The sequence below is a fragment of the Nerophis lumbriciformis genome, linkage group LG15, assembly GCF_033978685.3.
Source record: "Nerophis lumbriciformis linkage group LG15, RoL_Nlum_v2.1, whole genome shotgun sequence".
Lineage (NCBI taxonomy): Eukaryota > Metazoa > Chordata > Actinopteri > Syngnathiformes > Syngnathidae > Nerophis > Nerophis lumbriciformis.
Genome location: NC_084562.2, coordinates 29,042,169 through 29,070,018, shown reverse-complemented (window position 1 = coordinate 29,070,018; position 27,850 = coordinate 29,042,169). Strand labels below are relative to the sequence as shown.

Here is a 27,850-nt window from a genome sequence, read left to right as displayed (position 1 = left end):
AGAAGTATAGATAGAACATGTTGAAACAGGAAGTAAGCAGATACTAAAATGAGCAAGTAGATGAATAGTTTTAACAAAATAAAATAATGGTAAATGACACACATTTTAATAGAAGTATAGATAGAACATGTTGAAACAGGAAGTAAGCAGATATTAACAGGAAATGAGCATGTCGATGAATAGTTTTAACAAAATAAAAGAATGGTAAATGACACACATTTTAATAGAAGTATAGATAGAACATGTTGAAACAGGAAGTAAGCAGATATTAACAGGAAATGAGCAAGTAGACGAATAGATTTAACAAAATAAAAGAATGGTAAATGACACACATTTTAATAGAAGTGTAGATAGAACATGTTGAAACAGGAAGTAAGCAGATATTAACAGGAAATGAGCAAGTCGATGAATAGTTTTAACAAAATAAAAGAATGGTAAATGACACACATTTTAATAGAAGTATAGATAGAACATGTTGAAACAGGAAGTAAGCAGATATTAACAGGAAATGAGCAAGTCGATGAATAGTTTTAACAAAATAAAAGAATGGTAAATGACACACATTTTAATAGAAGTGTAGATAGAACATGTTGAAACAGGAAGTAAGCAGATATTAACAGGAAATGAGCAAGTAGACGAATAGTTTTAACAAAATAAAAGAATGGTAAATGACACACATTTTAATAGAAGTATAGATAGAACATGTTGAAACAGGAAGTAAGCAGATATTAACAGGAAATGAGCAAGTAGACGAATAGTTTTAACAAAATAAAAGAATGGTAAATGACACACATTTTAATAGAAGTATAGATAGAACATGTTGAAACAGGAAGTAAGCAGATATTAACAGGAAATGAGCAAGTAGACGAATAGTTTTAACAAAATAAAAGAATGGTAAATGACACACATTTTAATAGAAGTATAGATAGAACATGTTGAAACAGGAAGTAAGCAGATATTAACAGGATATCGCTCTTGCTATGTTTTCTTAGCTTGTGTTTCCTTCCTGTGTCGCGCTCTTATTCTGGAAGATAGTTTCTGCCGCTGACTGTTAGCTCATCCTGTGTTGAAGAGAATGCAACACCCGTCTTACCTGCATGTGGTCCTCCTGTCTCCTGCAGCCGTGCCAGTATGACCGCTAAAAGACAACCTGTCTGGTATGTTCAACATCTTATTTCACACTTAAATGCCGTAAAAATATATTCAATGTGTCAACGTTTTCTGTTCAAAGCAAATAATGACATTGTTTGTGAAGTCATTGGTATGACACACCACTCCATCCGGTGTGAGAAGAAATGTGACGCATGACCTTACCAAGAACCAGCAGCTCCACAGACGCTTCATTCTCCCCTTCCAGGTCGTCGGCTATCACCACCTGGCAGATGTACACACCGCTGTCCCCCCACTGCACGTCTGCAATGCGCAGGTCCGCCTCTGCACCGGCACACAAAACAATCACTTAGTGCTTCTTCAACGGCAGCAACATTGTACAAAAGGAATGGCAGTCGTGAAATAAAAATAGTACAAGTAGCTAACGTCCCTCCACAGTGTTTTAGCTAATTCTAAACGACTAGCCCTGGCCTCCATGGCGACAAATAAAGTACATTTCTTACAATTAGCTAACGTCCCTCCACAGTGTTTTAGCTCATGTTAAATTACTAATCCTCAAAAAACAAACACATTGTGCTTCTTCAAAGGAAACAACATTGTACAAAAGGAATGGGAGTCGTGAAATAAAAATAGTACAAGTAGCTAACGTCCCTCCACAGTGTTTTAGCAAATACTAAACGACGAGCCCTGGCCTCCATGGCGACAAATAAAGTACATTTCTTGCAGTTAGCTAACGTCCCTCCACAGTGTTTTAGCTAATGTTAAATTACTAATCCTCAAAAAACAATCACTTAGTGCTTCTTCAAAGGAAACCACATTATACAAAAGGAATGGGAGTCGTGAAATAAAAATAGTACAAGTAGCTAACGTCCCTTCACAGTGTTTTAGCTAATACTAAACGACTAGCCCTGGCCTCCATGGCGACAAATAAAGTACATTCCTTACAATTAGCTAACGTCCCTCCACAGTGTTTTAGCTAATGTTAAATCACTAATCCTCAAAAAACAAACACATTGTGCTTCTTCAAAGGAAAACAACATTATACAAAAGGAATGGTAGTTGTGAAATAAAAATAGTACAAGTAGCTAACGTCCCTCCACAGTGTTTTAGCTAATACTAAACGACTAGCCCTGGCCTCCATGGCGACAAATAAAGTACATTTCTTACAATTAGCTAACGTCCCTCCACAGTGTTTTAGCTAATGTTAAATCATGGGAGTCGTGAAATAAAAATAGTACAACTAGCTCACGTCCCTCCACAGTGTTTTAGCTAATACTAAACCACTAACCCGACTAACCCTGGCCTCGATGGCGTCAAATAAAGTACATTTGTTTCAATTAGCTAACGTCCCTCCACAGTGTTTTAGCTAATGTTAAATCATGGGAGTCGTGAAATAAAAATAGTACAAGTAGCTAACGTCCCTCCGCAATGTTTTAGCTAATACTAAACCACTAACCCGACTAACCCTGGCCTTGACGGCGTCAAATAAAGTACATTTCTTACAGTTAGCTAACGTCCCTCCACAGTGTTTTAGCTAATGTTAAATCACTAATCCTCAAAAAACAAACACATTGTGCTTCTTCAAAGGAAACAACATTGTACAAAAGGAATGGGAGTCGTGAAATAAAAATAGTACTAGAGGCTAACGTCCCTCCACAGTGTTTTAGCTAATACTAAACCACTAACCCGACCAACCCTGGCCTTGACGGCGTCAAATAAAGTACATTTCTTACAGTTAGCTAACGTCCCTCCACAGTGTTTTAGCTAATGTTAAATCACTAATCCTCAAAAAACAAACACATTGTGCTTCTTCAAAGGAAAACAACATTGTACAAAAGGAATGGGAGTCGTGAAATAAAAATAGTACAAGTAGCTAACGTCCCTCCACAGTGTTTTAGCTAATACTAAACGACTAGCCCTGGCCTCCATGGCGACAAAAAAAGTACATTTCTTACAATTAGCTAACGTCCCTCCACAGTGTTTTTAAAAAATCTAATACTAAATCACTAATCCTCATGAAATAAAAATAGCAGAAAAATGTCAGTCATGTTGGAAGAGGAAGGGGCCCGCTCCAAACTGTTCCCACAAGGTTAGTGTCAGGTTCAAACACCGATGACATCTATTAAACAGACAAGAAGCAAGGAATCATGCAGAGACAGAGTTCAATTTAGCTCATGAGGAGAATGCATGGAGCTGCACACTTAGTCACAGTCTCGCCCTACGCTCTAAGGTTCAGCTCCCGCGTCCCTCTATTTATTCAGGAGTTCCACAGTCGACATCATTGAGGCCGCCTCTAAAAGGTGTGGTCACATATATTATGCAAAGCAGGTCCAGTACGCACAATACGTGACGGAATGTGCTGGGGGCCTTGTGATTTCGCCTTGTCTCCGCTTCGTCTGCGTGCTGTCTGTCGTCTTATCCGCGTTGAGGTCCTAGAAGTCCTTGGCTGTTAGCGGGCTAAAACAAAGATAGCATCTGCGGCTGAGGCCACCCCTCAGACAAGAAGTTTCGTCCTTGCACAGATACAAAAGTCTAACTTGAGCACAATAGCTAATAACTATAGCAACGGACTTTAAGCGTACTAAAGTTAGTGTGATAATATATATATTATTCTAACAGTTAGGAGCATGGAATTGTCCAAAATGTTTGTGGTATCCGCTCATAGGACTCCTGAGGCAGCGGACAGGTACCGGCAGGCCAAGCGGTGTGCGGCTTCAGCGGTCGCAGAGGCAAAAACTCGGACATGGGAGGAGTTCGGGGAAGCCATGGAAAACGACTTCCGGACGGCTTCGAAGCGATTCTGGACCACCATCCGCCGCCTCAGGAAGGGGAAGCAGTGCACTATCAACACCGTGTATGGTGAGGATGGTGTTCTGCTGACCTCGACTTCGGATGTTGTGGATCGGTGGAGGGAATACTTCGAAGACCTCCTCAATCCCACCAACACGTCTTCCTATGAGGAAGCAGTGCCTGGGGAGTCTGTGGTGGGCTCTCCTATTTCTGGGGCTGAGGTTGCTGAGGTAGTTAAAAAGCTCCTCGGTGGCAAGGCCCCGGGGGTGGATGAGATCCGCCCGGAGTTCCTTAAGGCTCTGGATGCTGTGGGGCTGTCTTGGTTGACAAGACTCTGCAGCATCGCGTGGACATCGGGGGCGGTACCTCTGGATTGGCAGACCGGGGTGGTGGTTCCTCTCTTTAAGAAGGGGAACCGGAGGGTGTGCTCTAACTATCGTGGGATCACACTCCTCAGCCTTCCCGGTAAGGTCTATTCAGGTGTACTGGAGAGGAGGCTACGCCGGATAGTCGAACCTCGGATTCAGGAGGAACAGTGTGGTTTTCGTCCTGGTCGTGGAACTGTGGACCAGCTCTATACTCTGGGCAGGGTCCTTGAGGGTGCATGGGAGTTTGCCCAACCAGTCTACATGTGTTTTGTGGACTTGGAGAAGGCATTGGACCGTGTCCCTCGGGAAGTCCTGTGGGGAGTGCTCAGAGAGTATGGGGTAACGGACTGTCTGATTGTGGCGGTCCGCTCCCTGTATGATCAGTGTCAGAGCTTGGTCCGCATTGCCGGCAGTAAGTCGGACACGTTTCCAATGAGGGTTGGACTCCGCCAAGGCTGCCCTTTGTCACCCATTCTGTTCTGAACTTTTATGGACAGAATTTCTAGGCGCAGTCAAGGCGTTGAGGGGATCTGGTTTGGTGGCTGCAGGATTAGGTCTCTGCTTTTTGCAGATGATGTGGTCCTGATGGCTTCATCTGGCCAGGATCTTCAGCTCTCACTGGATCGGTTCGCAGCCAAGTGTGAAGCGACTGGGATGAGAATCAGCACCTCCAAGTCCGAGTCCATGGTTCTCGCCCGGAAAAGGGTGGAGTGCCATCTCCGGGTTGGGGAGGAGATCTTGCCCCAAGTGGAGGAGTTCAAGTACCTCGGAGTCTTGTTCACGAGTGAGGGAAGAGTGGATCGTGAGATCGACAGGCGGATCGGTGCGGCGTCTTCAGTAATGCGGACGCTGTATCGATCCGTTGTGGTGAAGAAGGAGCTGAGCCGGAAGGCAAAGCTCTCAATTTACCGGTCGATCTACGTTCCCATCCTCACCTATGGTCATGAGCTTTGGGTTATGACCGAAAGGACAAGATCACGGGTACAAGCGGCCCAAATGAGTTTCCTCCGCCGGGTGGTGGGGCTCTCCCTTAGAGATAGGGTGAGAAGCTCTGTCATCCGGGGGGAGCTCAAAGTAAAGCCGCTGCTCCTCCACATGGAGAGGAGCCAGATGAGGTGGTTCGGGCATCTGGTCAGGATGCCACCCGAACGCCTCCCTAGGGAGGTGTTTAGGGCACGTTCGACCGGTAGGAGGCCACGGGGAAGACCCAGGACACGTTGGGAAGACTATGTCTCCCGGCTGGCCTGGGAACGCCTCGGGGTTCCACAGGAAGAGCTGGTCGAAGTGGCTGGGGAGAGGGAAGTCTGGGCTTCCCTGCTTAGGCTGCTGCCCCCGCGACCCGACCTCGGATAAGCGGAAGAAGATGGATGGATGGATGGATGGAGCATTCAAAGTTCCTTTCACTGGAACGAAGGGGAAAAACAACCCCACACCATAATTCCTCCTCCACCAAATTTCACCATGCAGTCTGAAATGTAGCGTTCTCCTGGAAACCTCCAAACCCAGACTGGTCCATCGGATTGCCAGATGGAAAAGTGTGATTCATGATGTATGGCTTAGATGCAGCTGCTCGGCCATGGAAAGCCATTCCATGAAGCTCTCTGCGTACTGTACGTGGGCTAATTGGAAGGTGACATGAAGTCAAGTGACTGTGCAGAAAGTGGACTCTCACAATATTATGTCAGACCCACTCGACATCCATTGCTTTCGGTCTCCCCTAGAGGGGGGGGGGGGGTTACCCACATATGCGGTCCTCTCCAAGGTTTCTCATAGTCATTCACATCGACGTCCCACTGGGGTGAGTTTTTCCTTGCCCGTATGTGGGCTTTGTACCGAGGATGTCGTTTTGGCTTGTGCAGCCCTTTGAGACACTTGTGATTTAGGGCTATATAAATAAAGATTGATTGATTGATTGATTTGCACTATGCTGACCTCTCTGTCACTTTACCTGGCTGAGTTGCTGTTGTTCCCAAACTCTTCACTTTTCTTATAATAAAGTTGACTTTGGAATATTTAGGAGCGAGGAAATGTCAGGACTGGATTTGTTGCACAGGTGGCATCCTGTGACAGTTCCATGCTGGAAATCACTGAGAGCGGCCCATTCTTTCACAAATGTTTGTAGAAACAGTCTCCATGCCTAAGTGCTGGATTTGATACACCTGTGATTAGTGATTAGTGATTCTCATCATTTGGATGGCTGGACAAATACTTTTGGCAATATAGTGTATTTACTATTTAAAAGTAATTTCCAGAACACTGCTTTTAACACACCTTAGACCACAGAACAATCTTTTTGTTTGACACAAATACAATGGTGTTTAGGGCCCTTGTTTAGGGCTCCAGCCCTGCCCCCGCCCCCACCGGGCTCCGGCGCCACTCCACTCACTGTACAGGAGCACAGTGTCAGACGAGTGCTCCTGGCTGTGAACCCCAGGAAGGCTAACGGACCAGACGGAGTGCCTGGAAAGGTGCTCAGGACGTGCGCCCACCAGCTCGCTCCCCCCCCTCACCAGGATCTTCAACCTCTCCCTGGCTCAGGCAGTCATCCCATCCTGCCTGAAGTCATCTACAATAATCCCGGTGCCGAAGAAGTCTCCCATCACCAGCCTGAATGATTACCGACCAGTGGCCCTCACTCCGGTAATCATGAAGTGCTTCGAGCGACTTGTTCTCCAGCACATCAAGGACCATATCCCTCCAGACTTCGACCCCCACCAGTTCGCATACCGGGCGAACAGGTCCACAGAGGACGCCATCGCTGTTGCTCTCCACTCTGCTCTGAACCACCTGGAGCAGCAGCAGAGCTACGTCCGGATGCTCTCTGTGGACTATAGCTCTGCCTTCAATACAATAATCCCGGACAGACTCTGCAATAAACTGGACACTCTTGGCCTCCCCCCTCTCACAAACGCCTGGATAAGGGACTTCCTAATGGACCGACCCCAGAATGTGAGACTTGGCCCGCACCTCTCATCCTCCCGCACGCTGAGCATCGGCTCCCCACAGGGCTGTGTGCTGAGCCCCCTCCTCTACTGCCTTTACACCCATGACTGCAGTCCGGCCCACAGTGACAACTTTACCGTCAAGTTCGCCGACGATACCACAGTGGTCGGGCTCATCTCCAGGGGTGACGAGGCTGCCTACAGAGAGGAGGTCCTGAAGCTGACGGCCTGGTCTTCGGAGAACAACCTCGCTCTCAACACCAGCAAGACCAGAGAGATCATCGTCGACTTCAGGAGGAGCAGCACCGACCCTGCCCCCCTCTACATCAACGGCGAGCGTGTAGAGAGGGTCCACACCTTCAGGTACCTTGGAGTCCACATCTCTAATGACTTCTCCTGGACAGTCAACACCACATCAATCATCAAGAAGGCTCAGCAGCGGCTACACTTCCTTAGAGTCCTCGGGAAGTACAACCTGAAGCCTGACCTGCTGCTGACCTTCTACCGCTCGTCCATCGAGAGCCTGCTGACCTACTGTATTACGGTATGGTACAGCAGCTGCACTGCAGCAGACAGGGAGAGGCTGCAAAGAGTGGTCAAGACAGCTCAGAAGATCATCGGCCGCCCTCTCCCCTCTCTGACGGACATCTACACCTCCCGCTGCCTCAACAGAGCCAGTGCCATCATCAAGGACAGCACCCACCCTGGCTCTGACCTGTTCCACCTGCTGCCCTCTGGGAAGCGCTACAGGTGCATTAAAACCAAAACAAACAGGCTAAAGAACAGCTTCTTCCCCAGGGCCATAACCATCCTGAACGGACTGCCCCATTGTCCCTCATAACTGCCTTCTCTTCGGTGCAATAACCCATTCCACCAACCACCCTGTTTTTTGGTTTTTTTTTTTCATGTATATATTCATTTCACACCATATTCATTGCACTTCTACATTTTTTATATTTTTATATATTTGCACATTGTTTTTCTAGCATGCACACATCGCACTGTATGGAATGGCCTCAATCTCGTTACCTTGCGTAATGACAATAAAGCTGATTCTGATTCTGATTCTGAATTTAGCCACGGGGGCCCCCAGGCAGCCTGGATGGATGTCAGAGATAGACTAACATCATGTCGGCCGCACAAGACAATAGAATATTGTGGGGATCACGCACAGGAAAAACAAGAGTCAGGAAATCACTTGTAGAATTCATTTCCTTTCCTGTTTGCCAAGGAAGAAGCGGGCGGGACCAGCTGAGCAGTCCCCAACTCACACTCTAGTCCAGGTTCTTTCTCATGTACTTCATCTTAGTAACAATTATTCATACGTCCTCAGCATCAAGATCATACTGTCTAAAGCAGAGTATGTCCAAAGTGCGGCACACGGCCACTTCCATTTTTTTTACGGCTAAAAACACGATTAAAAACATACTTGCCAACCCTCCCGGATTTTCCGGGAGACTCCCGAAATTCAGCGCCTCTCCCGAAAACCAAATTTTCTCCCGAAAAACTCCCGAAATTCAGGCGGACCTGAGTGACGTGTTGACAACACACAACAACAGTGTCTACCGTAAAGCAGTTGGTCTGCCGTAAACAGCAATGTTGTGACACTTTTAAACAGGACAATACTGCCATCTACTGTACATGCATATGTGACCCACCCATAATGTGTCACATTTTTGTGTTGATTTATTTATTTTATTTTGTGGTTTGAATTCGTTTTTTGGAGCTGTCATTACACATTTATCAGTATTCACATTGGTCAGTAGGGGGCAGTAGGGTGTTTCTTCCCAATTGAATGCTATCGCCTGCAGACCGGAAGTGTCTTGTCATTCTGATGAGCGCGACCAGTCTGTCCTGTGTGCTTTTTCCTCCTGTATAACAGGTTAGTTTTGGTGAATCAACTCACTGAATAATATCCATGTGATCTTTATAAGTTTAAGTACACATTCTGATGGTGGAGCCTAACTCTAAAGTGTTTGTGAGTTGTAGTTTGTAAATGAACACTGAAATTCAAGTATTTATTTTATTTATTTATATATATATATATATATATATATATATATATATATATATATATATATATATATATATATATATATATATATATATATATATATATATATATATATATATATATATATATGTATGTGTGGGGAAAAAAATCACAAGACTACTTCATCTCTACAGGCCTGTTTCATGAGGGGTTCCCTCAATCATCAGGAGATTTTAATGGGAGAATTCACATCCCATGGTTTATATATTCAACAAGAACAACATTAAATTGAGCTACAGCTGTATGAACAATATACGACAAATTATCTCAAACCACAACAAAACAATTGCAAATGAGCCGTCGGCCCCCGGACAGAGCGACCCCAAAACCAACAAAGGCTGCAACTGCCGCAAGAAACCTGATTGCCCTCTCAACGGTGGGTGCTTACAAACATCAGTTGTTTACCAATCTAAGGTAACACGCAAGGACATTAACACATCCGACACATATGTAGGATTAACCGAGGGAGAGTTTAAAACCAGATGGAACAATCACAAGGCTTCTTTCAGGAACCAAAACCTGCGGAATACCACAGAACTCAGCAAACACATTTGGGACCTCAAAGACAATAATGTTGAATATTCAATAACATGGCAAATTCTTGCATCCAGCACACCTTACAATAGTGGTAATAAAAGATGCAACCTATGCTTGAAAGAGAAACTGTTTATTATTTACCGTCCAGACCTGTCATCCCTCAACAAGCGCAGCGAAATTTTAACAGCATGCCGCCACAGACGGAAACACCTCCTAGGTAACACATGAGCCAATCACCACGCCCCTACGCCAGCCTGTACCTACCCACTCTGTGCCCTATATAAACCATGGTATGTGAATTCTCCCATTAAAATCTCCTGATGATTGAGGGAACCCCTCATGAAACAGGCCTGTAGAGATGAAGTAGTCTTGTGATTTTTTTCCCACACATACATATATTGCGCTCTACTACGGTATCAAGCACTATTTTTTGGATAACCTTATTAAGACATATATATATATATATATATATATATATATATATATAGCTAGAATTCACTGAAAGTCAAGTATTTCTTATATATATATATATATATATATATATATCTTAACCACGCCCCCAACCACGCCCCCGCCCCCACCCCCCACCTCCCGAAATCGGAGGTCTCAAGGTTGGCAAGTATGATTAAAAAACAACAACAAAAAATCATTAAAAAGTGTAATAAAAGAGCAAACATGTGAAATGTAACAAGAAAAAGTAGCATTGTTGGCTCTTTTTTGTTTGAATGGATCAAAATCAATGTTAGGAATTCATTTAAGGTTCCAATGACTTCACATCAATTATTCCACTTTCACATATTTTTTTGGGGAAAATATTGCATATTTTATGTGTTTGCAAAAAAAAAAGAAAAAAAAAAAAAAAGGTTTCTTTGACAAAAGAGCATGAAACAAACAAATAAAAAAAAAAAAACATAAAAAAAGATTTATGACGTATTAAGCACTTCTATAAGTGGGGCTCTTTTTATATCGCCCAGCCCTAATATATATATATATATATATATATATATATATATATATATATATATATATATATATATGTATATATATATATATATATATATATATATATATATATATATATATATATATATATATATATATATATATATATATATATATATATATATATATATATATATGTATATATCAGTGACGTGCAGTCACTAGAGGCAGGTGAGGCCCCATGGAAAGAAAAAAAAAGTAAAAAGAAAAAAAAAAAATCAAATTGTTATATGTATCCAGTGATTATACTATAAAGTTATTTTCCATTTAACTTCACCAGTTTTAGAGTATTTTTATTCAAAATCGCTGAATTTTCACATTTTCCGTTCAAATACTGAGAAGAGACGGTGCGGTGAACAGCAGCCAGTCGAGGCACGTCACTCAGTGCCTCAACATGGACGGACTCGGCTAACTGCTGGCCTGCTGTGCAGTGAGACCGTATTGCTATATGAATTATATTATACATTTCCATAGTTTAGTTAGCTGAGGTATATAATGTACAGTGTATTTTGTCAACAACTGTATGTGTGTAACGTATTTCTTGTGCTGAGCGATCATAAAACGGCTGCAAAAGACGCACTGGCTGAGGCTCGCCTCCTGCACCCCCGCCGTAGAATTGTTATATCAACTAAAGCCCACACTTAAACTTTCCACGTGCAAGATTGAATCTATTTAAAAAAATTATTTCATGAGAAGCCAAAAAGTGCAAAAACAATAATGTTGGTGTTGGAGGAGTTGTGAATGACTGCAGGGACACAACATTAGATACACCTGCAGACTGCAGATGTACCTAATTCACAACTCCTCCAACACGAACATTATTGTTTTTGCACTTTTTGGCTTCTTATTAAATAACTTTTGTAACCTATTTTCATGGGCTTTCCTCTTTGTGATGTTAAGTTCCTGTTATGCGCTGTTATACAGTATATGCCTTGAGCTCTTATTTTGAAGGCGCTAAGAGCGGAAATGATGTCACGTTGCGGAGGTTTTTGAAAGAAGGTAAATAAAGTGGTCCTGGTGTAAACTGGAGCCTCCGTGTTTGTTATTTTGTAGTTTCATACAGTATAGGCCACATTTATAAACCCTCGGTTACACTTTTTTAAATAGATTCAATCTTGCACGTGGAAAGTTGAAGTGAGGGCTTTAGTTGTGGACTTCATTTATAAGTAAAGGTAAGACCATAATAACGTTTTTTTTATTAAATGTGCTTTTTTGTGTGCTACAGTTTGTATGTGTAAAGTTAAAGTTAAGTTAAAGTAGCAATGATTGTCACACACACACTAGGTGTAATGAAATGTGTTCTTTGCATTTGACCCATCCCCTTGATCACCCCCTGGGAGGTGAGGGGAGGAATAATTTTTGGTGATTTAACCCCCAATTCCAAGCCTTGATGCTGAGTGCCAAGCAGGGAAGAATGCTGGTATGAGCTTTTAAACATAACCCGTTAACTGCTGCCAATCAAATGGTGAATAAGATACTCTTTAGGGTTCATATGTTTGTAAATCTGACTGTGATGAAGTCAGTGCCTCACCAGCCATCAACCTCACCGCACGTCACTGATACATATATACATATATATGTCTTAATAAGGTTATCCAAAAAATAGTGCTCGATACCGTAGTAGAGCGCAATATATGTATGTGAGGGAAAAAAATCACAAGACTATTTCATCTCTACAGGCCTGTTTCATGAGGGGGGGTACCCTCAATCATCAGGAGATTTTAATGGGAGCATTCGCATACCATGGTTTATATAGGGCACAGAGTGGGTGGGTACAGGCTGGCGTAGGGGCGTGGTGATTGGCTCATGTGTTACCTAGGAGGTGTTTCCGTCTATGGCGGCATGCTGTTACAATTTCGCTGCGCTTGTTGAGGGATGACAGGTCTGGACGGAAAATAAGAAACTGTTTATTATTTACCGTCCAGACCTGTCATCCCTCAACAAGCGCAGCGAAATTGTGTTACCTAGGAGGTGTTTCCGTCTATGGCGGCATGCTGTTACAATTTCGCTGCGCTTGTTGAGGGATGACAGGTCTGGACGGTAAATAAGAAATTGTTTATTATTTACCGTCCAGACCTGTCATCCCTAAACAAGCGCAGCGAAATTGTGTTACCTAGGAGGTGTTTCCGTCTATGGCGGCATGCTGTTACAATTTCGCTGCGCTTGTTGAGGGATGACAGGTCTGGACGGTAAATAAGAAACTGTTTATTATTTACCGTCCAGACCTGTCATCCCTCAACAAGCACAGCGAAATTGTAACAGCATGCCGCCATAGACGGAAACACCTCCTAGGTAACACATGAGCCAATCACCACGCCCCTACGCCAGCCTGTACCCACCCACTCTGTGCCCTATATAAACCATGGTATGCGAATGCTCCCATTAAAATCTCCTGATGATTGAGGGTACCCCCCCTCATGAAACAGGCCTGTAGAGATGAAATAGTCTTGTGATTTTTTTCCCACACATACATATATATACATATATATGTATATATAAATGTATATATGTATGTATATACACATATATACACACACACACACACACACACATATATATCTGGGAATTTTGGGGAATTTGTCAAGTGAAGACTGCGATTCCCATACAGGCTGAACAGTTTGAAGTTGGAAGACTTTGAATCAGGTGAAACATGTGAAAGGTAAAATGCGCCAAAATCTGGAGAAGAAGAAGAAGAAGAAGAATAGTAATATAAATTAAGTCATTATTGTGTGAATGCTTTGGAGCATTCACACAATAATGACATTTTTTGTGGTCCCTTTATTTAGAAAAGTATCGAAAAGTAAATGTTGGCATGGGGACAACCCTCCTACAAGGTGAACATTTAGTGGGTGTGGCTTATATGGCGAGTAAATAAGAGTGTTGGAGCGTGGTGCTGCACGAGTGAGAGGGCGGAAGAGAAACTGACTGTTGATGATGGAGATGTCTCGGTCCTTGTAGTACTCTGCCAGCGTGACGGAGGATCCAAGAAGGGAGGCCACGGTTCTGACGGTGCGGCTGCTGTCGGCACAGTCCAGGTAAGTCGCGCCGTTTGCCCACGTGACTCCGCCTCCTCCTCCTCCCACACCTCCACTCGGACCGCCTTGGACGCTGAAGGAGTCCGGCGTGGTGTCCCGGCAGTACGACTTGTAGACCCACTGCACCACGGGCGTGCGCACCGACACGCTGGTGTACTGACACGGCAACACCGCCACCTGGAACAACACCGCGTACTTCTTCTGCTCGCGCACAAACACGTGCACGCCGCCGCCAGGCTGCGGGAGGACACCTGTGGGAGGGGAAACTAATTAGCGGGCGTGTGATTTACCAAGACTGGTGCAGGCGTCCTCCAGTTACACCGGTATTAGTATCAACACAGGGACAGAATCCATGACTTTTACATCAAAATATACAACATTAGCTGAAATGCTAACATACAAAGTTAGCATGCTGACGGTGGAACAGCTAGCAGACTTCTAAGATGGCGTCAAGTCACGGAATCCATGATTATTAGACTAAAAAGTGTTAGCTGAAATGCTAACATAAAATGCGAACATTTCCATGCTAGCAAGGGGACAACTAGCATACTTTTAAGGCAACAAAATCAACAATTTGGTCAAAATGCATCAAATGTGCTAAATTGCAAGCAAAAAAATAACCATTAGCATTGTTATGTTAGCATGTCAACATGTGACGGCTAGCATGCAAAGTTAGCATGCTGACGGTGGAACAGCTAGCAGACTTCTCAGATGGCGTCAAGTCACGGAATTCATGATTATTAGTCTAAAAAGTCTTAGCTGAAATGCTAACATAAAATGCTAACATTTCCATGCTAACAGGGGAACAACTAGCATACTTTTAAGGCAACAAAATCAACAATTTGGTCAAAATGCATCAAATGTGCTAAATTGCAAGCAAAAAAATAACCATTAGCATTATAATGTTAGCATGTCAACATGTGACGGCTAGCATGCAAAGTTAGCATGCTGACGGTGGAACAGCTAGCAGACTTCTCAGATGGCGTCAAGTCACGGAATTCATGATTATTAGTCTAAAAAGTCTTAGCTGAAATGCTAACATAAAATGCTAACATTTCCATGCTAACAGGGGAACAACTAGCATATTTTTAAGGCAACAAAATCAAAAATTTGGTCAAAACGCATCAAATGTGCTAAATTGCAAGCAAAAAAAAAAACCATTAGCATTGTTATGTTAGCATGTCAACATGTGACGGCTAGCATGCAAAGTTAGCATGCTGACGGTGGAACAGCTAGCAGACTTCTAAGATGGCGTCAAGTCACGGAATCCATGATTATTAGACTAAAAAGTGTTAGCGGAAATGCTAACATAAAATGCTAACGTTTCCATGCTAACATGGGAACAACTAGCAACTTTTAAGGCAACAAAATCAACAATTTGGTCAAAACGCATCAAATGTGCTAAATTACAGGCAAAAAAATAACCATTAGCATTGTAATGTTAGCATGTCAACATGTGACGGCTAGCATGCAAAGTTAGCATACTGACGGTGGAACAGCTAGCAGACTTCTAAGATGCCGTTAAGTCACGGAATCCATGATTATTAGTCTAAAAAGTGTTAGCTGAAACGCTAACATAAAATGCTAACATTTCCATGCTAACAGGGGAACAACTAGCATATTTTTAAGGCAACAAAATCAACAATTTGGTCAAAATGCATCAAATGTGCTAAATTGCAAGCAAAAAAATAACCATTAGCATTGTAATGTTAGCATGTCAACATGTGACGGCGAGCATGCAAAGTTAGCATGCTGACGGTGGAACAGCTAGCAGACTTCTAAGATGGCGTCAAGTCACGGAATCCATGATTATTAGACTAAAAAGTGTTAGCTGAAATGCTAACATAAAATGCTAACGTTTCCATGCTAACAGGGGGACAACTAGCATATTTTTAATTCAACAAAATCAACAATTTGGTCAAAATGCATCAAATGTGCTAAATTGCAAGCAAAAACAAAAACCATTAGCATTGTAATGTTAGCATGTTAACATGTGACGGCTAGCATGCAAAGTTAGCATGCTGACGGTGGAACAGCTAGCAGACTTCTAAGATGGCCTCAAGTCACGGAATCCATGATTATTAGACTAAAAAGTGTTAGCTGAAATGCTAACATAAAATGCTAACGTTTCCATGCTAACAGGGGGACAACTAGCATATTTTTAAGGCAACGAAATCAACAATTTGGTCAAAATGCATCAAATGTGCTAAATTGCAAGCAAGAAAATAACCATTAGCATTGTAATGTTAGCATGTCAGCATGTGACGGCTAGCATGCAAAGTTAGCATGCTGACGGTGGAACAGCTAGCAGACTTCTAAGATGGCGTCAAGTCACGGAATCCATGATTATTAGTCTATTATTAGTCTAATAAGTGTTAGCTGAAATGCTAACATAAAATGCGAACATTTCCATGCTAACAGGGGAACAACTAGTATATTTTTAAGGCAACAAAATCAACAATTTGGTCAAAATGCATCAAATGTGCTAAATTGCAAGCAAAAAAATAACCATTAGCATTGTAATGTTAGCATGTCAACATGTGACGGCTAGCATGCAAAGTTAGCATGCTGACGGCGGAACAGCTAGCAGACTTCTAAGATGGCGTCAAGTCACGGAATCCATGATTATTAGTCTATTATTAGTCTAAAAAGTGTTAGCTGAAATGCTAACATAAAATGCGAACATTTCCATGCTAACAGGGGAACAACTAGTATATTTTTAAGGCAACAAAATCAACAATTTGGTCAAAATGCATCAAATGTGCTAAATTGCAAGCAAAAAAATAACCATTAGCATTGTAATGTTAGCATGTCAACATGTGACGGCTAGCATGCAAAGTTAGCATGCTGACGGTGGAACAGCTAGCAGACTTCTAAGATGGCGTCAAGTCACGGAATCCATGATTATTAGACTAAAAAGTGTTAGCTGAAATGCTAACATAAAATGCTAACATTTCCATGCTAACAGGGGAACAACTAGCGTACTTTTAAGGCAACAAAATCAACAATTTGGTCAAAATGCATCAAATGTGCTAAATTGCAAGCAAAAAAATAACCATTAGCATTGTTATGTTAGCATGTCAACATGTGGCGGCTAGCATGCAAAGTTAGCATGCTGACGATGGAACAGCTAGCAGACTTCTAAGATGGCGTCAAGTCACGGAATCCATGATTATTAGTCTAAAAAGTGTTAGCTGAAATGCTAACATAAAATGCGAACATTTCCATGCTAACAGGGGAACAACTAGTATTTTTTTAAGGCAACAAAATCAACAATTTGGTCAAAATGCATCAAATGTGCTAAATTGCAAGCAAAAAAATAACCATTAGCATTGTAATGTTAGCATGTCAACATGTGACGGCTAGCATGCAAAGTTAGCATGCTGACGGTGGAACAGCTAGCAGACTTCTAAGATGGCGTCAAGTCACGGAATCCATGATTATTAGTCTATTATTAGTCTAAAAAGTGTTAGCTGAAATGCTAACATAAAATGCGAACATTTCCATGCTAACAGGGGAACAACTAGTATATTTTTAAGGCAACAAAATCAACAATTTGGTCAAAATGCATCAAATGTGCTAAATTGCAAGCAAAAAAATAACCATTAGCATTGTAATGTTAGCATGTCAACATGTGACGGCTAGCATGCAAAGTTAGCATGCTGACGGTGGAACAGCTAGCAGACTTCTAAGATGGCGTCAAGTCACGGAATCCATGATTATTAGTCTAAAAAGTGTTAGCTGAAATGCTAACATAAAATGCTAACATTTCCATGCTAACAGGGGGACAACTAGCATATTTTTAAGGCAACAAAATCAACAATTTGGTCAAAATGCATCAAATGTGCTAAATTGCAAGCAAAAAAATAACCATTAGCATTGTAATGTTAGCATGTCAACATGTGACGGCTAGCATGAAAAGTTAGCAATTAACAATTAACATTTTTTTTAGGGTTAGGGTTAGGGTTAGGGGTTAGGGTTAGAGTTAAGATTAGGGTTAGGGTTAGGGTAAAACATTTTTTTAAAAGTTAAAAAAAGTTAAAAAAAAGTTTAAAAAAAGTTTAAAAAAAGTTTAAAAAGTTAAAAAGTTAAAAATATAAAATTTTTAAAAAAATATTAAAAAAATTATTTAAAAATTTAATTTTTTTTAAAAATTTAAAAAAAAAAAATTTTTTTTACAAAAATGAAAAAAAACTTTAAAAAAATTAAAAAAAATTACAAAATTAAAAAAAAATGTTTTAAATTAAAACATGATTTTAGGGTTAGGGTTAGGGTTAGGGGTTAGGGTTAGGGGTTAGGGTTAGGGTTAAGATTAGGGTTAGGGTTAGGGTAAAACATTTTTTAAAAAGTTCAAAAAAGTTAAAAAGTTAAAAAAAGTTAAAAATATTTAAAAAACTTAAAAAAAATAAAAAAAAATTAAAAAAAATTAAACAATTTTGTAAAATTTTTACAAAAATAAAAAAAAAACTTAAAAAAACTTAAAAAATTTAAAAAAAATGTTTTAAGTTAAAACATGATTTTCAAGGTAAAAAATTATTTTCAAGGTAAAAAAAAATTTGTATCAGTCCATCTTAGATGAGCTCAGGCCCAGCGAAGCCGACGGCGTTTCTGGGTGTTGTTGATAAACGGTTTCCGCCTTGCATAGGAGAGTTTTAACTCACACTTACAGATGTAGCGACCAACTGTAGTTACTGACAGTGGGTTTCTGAAGTGTTCCTGAGCCCATGTGGTGATATCCTTTACACACTGATGTCGCTTGTTGATGCAGTACAGCCTGAGGGATGGAAGGTCACGGGCTTAGCTGCTTACGTGCAGTGATTTCTCCAGATTCTCTGAACCCTTTGATGATATTATGGACCGTAGATCCCTAAATTCCTTGCAATAGCTGGTTGAGAAAGGTTTTTCTTAAACTGTTCAACAATTTGCTCACGCATTTGTAGACAAAGTGGTGACCCTCGCCCCATCCTTGTTTGTGAATGACTGAGCATTTCATGGAATCTACTTTTATACCCAATCATGGCACCCACCTGTTCCCAATTAGCCTGCACACCTGTGGGATGTTCCAAATAAGTCTTTGATGAGCATTCCTCAACTTTATCAGTATTTATTGCCACCTTTGTCACGTGTTGCTGCCATCAAATTCTAAAGTTAATGATTATTTGCAAAAAAAAATAAAGTTAATGAGTTTGAACATCAAATATGTTGTCTTTGTAGCATATTCAACTGAATATGGCTTGAAAATGATTTGCAAATCATTGTATTCCGTTTATATTTACATCTAACACAATTTCCCAACTCATATGGAAACAGGGTTTGTATGTATATATATATATATATATATATATATATATATATACATATATATATATATATATATATATACAGTATATATACAGTATATATATATATATATATATATATGGGTAAACATTTTTTTTTAAAGTTAAAAAAAGTTAAAAAAAAAGTTTTAAAAAAAGTTAAAAAAGTTTATAAAAAGTTTAAAAAAAGTTAAAAATATTTAAAAAATTAAAAAATATTTAATTTTTTTTTTAAATTTTTTTAAAAAATTAAAAAATTTCAAAAAAATTTAAATTTTTTACAAAAATTAAAAAAAACTTTAAAAACTTTAAAAAAATTAAAAGATTTAAAAAATTTAAAAAAAATGTTTTAAGTTAAAACATGATTTTCAAGGTAAAAAATGATTTTCAAGGTAAAGAAAAATTTTCAAGGTAAACATTTTTTTTCAAGGTAAAAAATGATTTTCAAGGTACAAAAAAATTTTCAAGGTAAAAATTTTTTTTTCAGGTAAAATTTTTTTTTTCAAGGTAAAAAAATGATTTTCAAATTGTTTTAATTTTTAAAAAATGTTTTTATTTTTTTTTATTTTTTTTAATTTGTAAAATTTTTTAAACTTTTTTTCTATTTTTTTTAAATTTTTTAAAACAATTTAAAACAATTTAAAACAATTTAAAACAATTTAAAACAATTTAAAACAATTTAAAACAATTTTAAATGTTTTTAATTTTTTTAAACAATTTTAACAATTAACATTTTTTTTAGGGTTAGGGTTAGGGTTAGGGGTTAGGGTTAGAGTTAGGGTTAAGATTAGGGTTAGGGTTAGGGTTAGGGTAAATTAAAAAAAAAAAAAGGTTAAAAAAAGTTTAAAAAAAGTTAAAAAAAGTTAAAAAAAAGTTAAAAAAGTTAAAAAAAAGTTAAAAAAATTAATTAAAAAAAAAAATATTTTAAAAAAAATTTAAAAATTTAATTTTTTAAAAAAAAATTTAAAATAATTACAATTTTTACAAAAATGAAAAAAAACTTTAAAAAAATAAAAAAAAATTTAAAAATAAAAAAAAAATGTTTTAAATTAAAACATGATTTTAGGGTTAGGGTTAGGGTTAGGGGTTAGGGTTAGGGGTTAGGGTTAGGGTTAGGGTAAAAAATTTTTTTAAAAGTTAAAAAAAGTTAAAAAGTTAAAAAAAGTTAAAAATATTTAAAAAACTTAAAAAAAAAAAAAAAATAATAATTTTTTTTAAACAATTTTGTAAAATTTTTAAAATTTTTACAAAAATAAAAAAAAACTTAAAAAAACTTAAAAAAACTTAAAAAATTAAAAAAAAAATGTTTTAAGTTAAAACATGATTTTCAAGGTAAAAAATGATTTTCAAGGTAAAAAAAAATTTGTATCAGTCCATCTTAGATGAGCTCAGGCCCAGCGAAGCCGACGGCGTTTCTGGGTGTTGTTGATAAACGGTTTCCGCCTTGCATAGGAGAGTTTTAACTCGCACTTACAGATGTAGCGACCAACTGTAGTTACTGACAGTGGGTTTCTGAAGTGTTCCTGAGCCCATGTGGTGATATCCTTTACACACTGATGTCGCTTGTTGATGCAGTACAGCCTGAGGGATGGAAGGTCACGGGCTTAGCTGCTTACGTGCAGTGATTTCTCCACATTCTCTGAACCCTTTGATGATATTATGGACCGTAGATCCCTAAATTCCTTGCAATAGCTGGTTGAGAAAGGTTTTTCTTAAACTGTTCAACAATTTGCTCACGCATTTGTAGACAAAGTGGTGACCCTCGCCCCATCCTTGTTTGTGAATGACTGAGCATTTCATGGAATCTACTTTTATACCCAATCATGGCACCCACCTGTTCCCAATTAGCCTGTTCACCTGTGGGATGTTCCAAATAAGTCTTTGATGAGCATTCCTCAACTTTATCAGTATTTATTGCCACCTTTGTCACGTGTTGCTGCCATCAAATTCTAAAGTTAATGATTATTTGCAAAAAAAAATAAAGTTAATGAGTTTGAACATCAAATATGTTGTCTTTGTAGCATATTCAACTGAATATGGCTTGAAAATGATTTGCAAATCATTGTATTCCGTTTATATTTACATCTAACACAATTTCCCAACTCATATGGAAACGGGGTTTGTATGTATATATATATATATATATATATATATATATATATATATATATATATATATATGGGTAAACATTTTTTTTTAAAGTTAAAAAAAGTTAAAAAAAAGTAAAAAAAAGTTAAAAAAGTTTAAAAAAAAGTTAAAAAAAGTTAAAAATATTTAAAAAATTAAAAAAATATCTAAAATTTTTTTTTTTTTTTTTTTTAAATTAAAAAATTTCAAAAAATTTAAATTTTTTACAAAAATTAAAAAAAACTTTAAAAAACTTTTAAAAAATTAAAAAATTAAAAAAAAATGTTTTAAGTTAAAACATGATTTTCAAGGTAAAAAATGATTTTCAAGGTAAAAAAAAATTTTCAAGGTAAATTTTTTTTTTCAAGGTAAAAAATGATTTTCAAGGTACAAAAAAATGTTCAAGGTAAAAAAAATTTTTCCAGGTAAAATTTTTTTTTCAAGGTAAAAAATGATTTTCAGGTACAAAAACATTTTCAAGGTAAATTTTTTTTTTCAAGGTAAAAAATGATTTTCAAGGTACAAAAAAATTTTCAAGGTAACATTTTTTTTTCAAGGTAAAAAATTATTTTCAAATTTTTTTAATTTTAAAAAAATGTTTTTAATTTTTTTAATTTAAAAAAAATGTTTTTTATTTTTTTTATTTTTTTTTATTTGTAAAATTTTTTAAACTTTTTTTCTATTTTTTTTAAAATTTTTTAAAACAATTTAAAACAATTTAAAACAATTTAAAACAATTTAAAACAATTTTAAATGTTTTTAATTTTTTTAAACAATTTTAACAATTAAAATTTTTTTTAGGGTTAGGGTTAGGGTTAGGGGTTAGGGTTAGGGTTAGGGTTAAGATTAGGGTTAGGGTTAGGGTTAGGGTTTTAGGTTTTTTTTTTTTAAAAGTTAAAAAAAAGTTTAAAAGTAAAAAAAAAGTTTAAAAAAAGTTTTAAAAAAGTTAAAAAAAAGTTAAAAAAAAGTTAAAAAAAAGTTAAAAAAAAGTTAAAAAAAAGTTAAAAAAAAGTTAAAAAAAAGTTAAAATAAAGTTAAAAAAGTTAAAAAAAGTTAAAAATACAAAAAAATTTAAAAAATATTTAAATTTTTTTTTAAAAATTTCATTTTTAAAAAAAAATTTTTTTTTAATTAAAATTTTTACAAAAATGAAAAAAAAATTTAAAAAAAATGTTTTAAATTAAAACATGATTTTAGGGTTAGAGTTAGGGTTAGGGGTTAGGGTTAGGGTTAGGGTTAAGATTAGGGTTAGGGTTAAGATTAGGGTTAGGGTAAAAAAAAAATTTTAAAGTTAAAAAAAGTTAAAAATAGTTAAAAAGTTAAAAAAAAGTTAAAAATATTTAAAAAACTTAAGAAAAATTAAAAAAAATTTAAAAAAATTAAACAATTTTGTAAAATTTTTAAAATTTGTACAAAAATAAAAAAAAACTTAAAAAAAACTTTAAATATTAAAAAAAAATGTTTTAAGTTAAAACATGATTTTCAAGGTAAAAAAATGATTTTCAAGGTAAAAATTTTTTTGTATCAGTCCATCTTAGATGAGCTCAGGCCCAGCGAAGCCGACGGCATAGGAGAGTTTTAACTCGCACTTACAGATGTAGCGACCAACTGTAGTTACTGACAGTGGGTTTCTGAAGTGTTCCTGAGCCCATGTGGTGATATCCTTTAAACTTAATGATTATTTGCAAAAAAATAAAAAAATCAAGTTTATGAGTTTGAACATCAAATATGTTGTCTTTGTAGCATATTCAACTGAATATGGCTTGAAAAGGATTTGCAAATCATTGTATTCCGTTTATATTTACATCTAACACAAGGCCCGAGGCCCCTTCCCCCGAGAGGGCCCCACCGGGAGCCGTAGCTGAGGCGATCCGCGAGAAGGGCCCGACGCACGTCCAGGGTCACCACCGCGCCCACCGCACCGACACCCCGCCTCGTCCGCCTTCGCCGCGGCCGGCGTCACGCGCAGCAGGTAAACAGCTTACCTGCCCGCCACCCCCGTGGCCGGGGGCTCGTAACAGGGGTCACTCCGCGCGCTCCGCCCGCCCAGCTTACCTGCCCGCCACCCCTGTTGCCGGGGGCGCGTAACAGGGGTCACTCCGCGCGCAGTGCGCTCACGAAAGGGGTGGGGCTCACCCTGGTTGATATAGACAGCAGGACGGTGGCCATGGAAGTCGGAACCCGCTAAGGAGTGTGTAACAACCCACCTGCCGAATCAACTAGCCCTGAAAATGGATGGCGCTGGAGCGTCGGGCCCATATACCCGGCCGTCGCCGGCAGCGAGACGCGCTTGGAGGTGCGCTCAGCGCGGCTCCCATATGATTGCGCACTGGTGTGCGTCTGGGTCGTGACAGCGTGGCACGCGAATGTCTGTGCTGCATTGGATCAGTCTCCTTTCTTTAACAGGCAAAAGCTTTATAACCTCACTAATGCCTTGCATCGTCTATATTAGATATATAACAACGGGCGGGTGCGGGCGGATGGCGGGCGGGTGCGGTTCTGATCAAATGTTACATCGGGTGGATGGCGGATGGTTGACGACTTTCTGATGCGGTTGCGGATGAAATAATTGCCTATCCGCGCATCTCTAATATATATATATATATATATATATATATATATATATATATATATATATATATATATATATATATATATATATATATATATATGTATGTGTGGAAAAAAAATCACAAGACTATTTCATCTCTACAGGCCTGTTTCATGAGGGGGGGGGGGTTCCCTCAATCATCAGGAGATTTTAATGGGAGCATTCACATACCATGGATTATATAGGGCACAGAGTGGGTGATTACAGGCTGGCCTAGGGGCGTGGTGATTGGCTCATGTGTTACCTAGGAGGTGTTTCCGTCTGTGGCGGCATGCTGATACCATTTCGCTGCGCTTGTTGAGGGATGACAGGTCTGGACGGTAAATAATAAACAGTTTCTCTTTCAAGCATAGGTTGCATCTTTTATTACCACTATTGTAAGGTGTGCTGGATGCAAGAATTTGCCATGTTATTGAATATTCAACATTATTGTCTTTGAGGTCCCAAATGTGTTTGCTGAGTTCTGTGGTATTCCGCAGGTTTTGGTTCCTGAAAGAAGCCTTGTGATTGTTCCATCTGGTTTTAAACTCTCCCTCGGTTAATCCTACATATGTGTCGGATGTGTTAATGTCCTTGCGTGTTACCTTAGATTGGTAGACAACTGATGTTTGTAAGCACCCCCCGTTGAGAGGGCAATCAGGTTTCTTTCGACAGTTACATCCTTTGTTGGTTTTGGAGTCGCTCTGTCTGGGGGTCGACGGCTCATTTGCAATTGTTTTGTTGTGGTTTGAGATGATTTGTCGTATATTGTTCATACAGCTGTAGCTCAATTTAATGTTGTTCTTGTTGAATACTTTTCTTAGGGTGTTGTCTTTGGGGAAGTGTTTGTCAATCAGAGTGAGGAATTTGTGTCCAATGTTAGTTGAGACGTTTTTGCTGTATGGGGGGTTGTACCAGATGATGTCGTTTCGTTTTCTGTTCTTTTTCGGTTGGTTTCCTGGCGTGGGTTCATAGGTGAGGGTGAAATTGTATCCGCTTTCATCAAGGGCTTTTTGGTACGGGGGGGTTGCTTGGTCGAATTCAGCTTTGCTAGATGACAGCATCGATAGCCTTTTATTAATTCCGGTAGGTATTCTTTTCCTTGTCGTCACTTTCAACCTGAGAAATAACAGCTACCAACCATTCACGAAACCCAACACAACACACCAATACGTGCACCATGACAGCAACCACCCACCCACCACCACGAAGAGAATACCTACCGATGCTGTCATCTAGCAAAGCTGAATTTGACCAAGCAACCCCCCCGTACCAAAAAGCCCTTGAAGAAAGCGGATACAATTTCACCCTCACCTATGAACCCACGCCAGGAAACCAACCGAAAAAGAACAGAAAACGAAACGACATCATCTGGTACAACCCCCCATACAGCAAAAACGTCTCAACGAACATTGGACACAAATTCCTCAATCTGATTGACAAACACTTTCCCAAAGACAACACCCTAAGAAAAGTATTCAACAAGAACAACATTAAATTGAGCTACAGCTGCATGAACAATATACGACAAATCATCTCAAACCACAACAAAACAATTGCAAATGAGCCGTCGACCCCCAGACAGAGCGACTCCAATACCAACAAAGGATGTAACTGTCGAAAGAAACCTGATTGCCCCCTCAACGGGGGGTGCTTACAAACATCAGTTGTCTACCAATCTAAGGTAATACGCAAGGACATTAACACATCCGACACATATGTAGGATTAACCGAGGGTGAATTCAAAACCAGATGGAACAATCACAAGGCTTCTTTCAGGAACCAAAACCTGCGGAATACCACAGAACTCAGCAAACACATTTGGGACCTCAAAGACAATAATGTTGAATATTCAATAACATGGCAAATTCTTGCATCCAGCACACCTTACAATAGTGGTAATAAAAGATGCAACCTATGCTTGAAAGAGAAACTGTTTATTATTTACCGCCCAGACCTGTCATCCCTCAACAAGCGCAGCGAAATTGTAACAGCATGCCGCCACAGACGGAAACACCTCCTAGGTAACACATGAGCCAATCACCACGCCCCTACGCCAGCCTGTACCCACCCACTCTGTGCCCTATATAAACCATGGTATGCGAATGCTCCCATTAAAATCTCCTGATGATTGAGGGAACCCCCCCTCATGAAACAGGCCTGTAGAGATGAAATAGTCTTGTGATTTTTTCCCCCACACATACATATATATATATATATATATATATATATATATATATATATATATATATATATATATATATATATATATATATATATATATATATATATATAAAAGAAAACTTCTTCAGTAACAAAGAGAAAGACTTTGATGTTGGATCAAACAAATCTTTTATCACTTTACTACAACATACTTTAATAGATGTGTGTGGGCTGATGTAATATTACTGTACTTACTTATTATGTCTTGTACCTGCGTAGTATTAATACGTATAAAGTACACACTATGTATAAAGTGTAAATTGTGGTAACAAAACATAGTATTGTTTAATTCTACACATATTTTGAGTACAATAATGACAACAATCAGTTTGTGTAGCAACCAGGAAACCATCGAAGTCTACAAAATAAGAGTATTAAAGTCATGAAGGCCAGTTTTTTAGCGACATATTTCCACTGTTTTCCTTCTTTCCTGACTAAATCTAATCAAGACACTTTGAGACGATTCGTGCTCAAAAATGATGAATCGAATCAAAGTTGGACTTCAAGAGACTTTGAGAACCTGTTCTTCATGGTCACTCACCGGCCAAAACAAGGATTAACATCCACCACTTTCCCATCCAAAACATTTTCCACTCGCTGGAGTCGAGTCCTTTTTCATCCAAATGGAAGTTTTTACGGTCCTTTCGCTTTCGTTTCATCCTTTAATCGTTCTTGTTTTACTCCACGGAGTACTTGCTGCTACATAGCGGTACACCGCGTCAAGCTGGCCACATTTACACTCTTCCTGCAAGGGATTTTCACAATAAGAGATGAACGATTGTACCACGGCGTACTTGCCGTTACATAGCGGGGTAGCATCAAGCTCGCACATTTACACTTTTCCTTCAAGGGATTTTCACAATAAGAGTATAACAATTGTACCACGGGGGTACTATAACCGTACACTGCGGGTTAGCATAAAGCTCGCACATTTACACTCTTCCTTCAAGGGATTTTCACAACAAGAGATTAACGATTGTACTCCAGTGTGCAGACGGAACATTGTGAGAATACCGGGGTATTTCACAATAAGAACACAACAATTGTACTTTCACCAACAAATGTACATATTTCTTACTGTGTATTTTCACAATTAGAGCACACAAATAGTGTATTGCTATGGGAATGATGGCGTCAATTTGACACTATTTTTTTTTAAATTGTTTTTATATTCATTTATTTTTTGTTTTCATTCAGTCATCGGTGGAACTAAGGATAATATTTGAATATTGTTTTTAATATTGTTGTGCAGCACTTTGGAAACATTTGTGTTGTTTAAATGTGCTATATAAATAAAGTGGATTGGATTGGGAGACACTGCCCTCTAGTGGTCATTAATCAGAATGGCGGTATTTTCCCCAGATGATTGCTTATATAACATTTGAGGTGCAATACAGCAGAGGTGTGGACTCGAGTCACATGACTTGGACTCGAGTCAGACTCGAGTCATGAATTTGATGACTTTAGACTCGACTTGACAAAATGTAAAAAGACTTGCAACTGGACTTAGACTTTAACATCAATGACTTGTGACTTCACTTGGACTTGAGCCTTTTGAATTGACATGACTTGACATGACTTGCTACTTTCCCCGAAACCCAAAGATGAAAAAGTTATTCGGGAGCGCTCCGTATTTTTCATTGTGTACTTGTCTATCAGCGTTGCGTGTGTCAGCTGGTGTGCTCTCAGTACAACAGCCAATCAAATTACATCTACTTTGTTTTCATCACACAGCATTCATCCAATCAAATTGCA

The 27,850-nt window shown here is 38.8% G+C and overlaps 1 protein-coding gene across 1 annotated transcript in view; it reads right to left on the bottom strand.

Annotated features, from left to right (window-relative positions):
- The window catches only part of LOC133615813 (uncharacterized), an 89,210-nt gene extending 62,386 nt beyond the window's left edge, over positions 1-26,824 (bottom strand). The window contains exons 1-3 of the mRNA XM_061974622.2: positions 26,637-26,824; positions 13,729-14,088; positions 1,315-1,434 (exon numbers count right to left, since the gene is read on the bottom strand). Coding sequence (XP_061830606.1) covers positions 1,315-1,434; positions 13,729-14,088; positions 26,637-26,754 — 598 coding nt within the window. The 5' untranslated portion in view covers positions 26,755-26,824. The remainder of the gene's footprint in view (positions 1-1,314; positions 1,435-13,728; positions 14,089-26,636) is intronic.
- Positions 26,825-27,850: the final 1,026 nt, after the last annotated feature.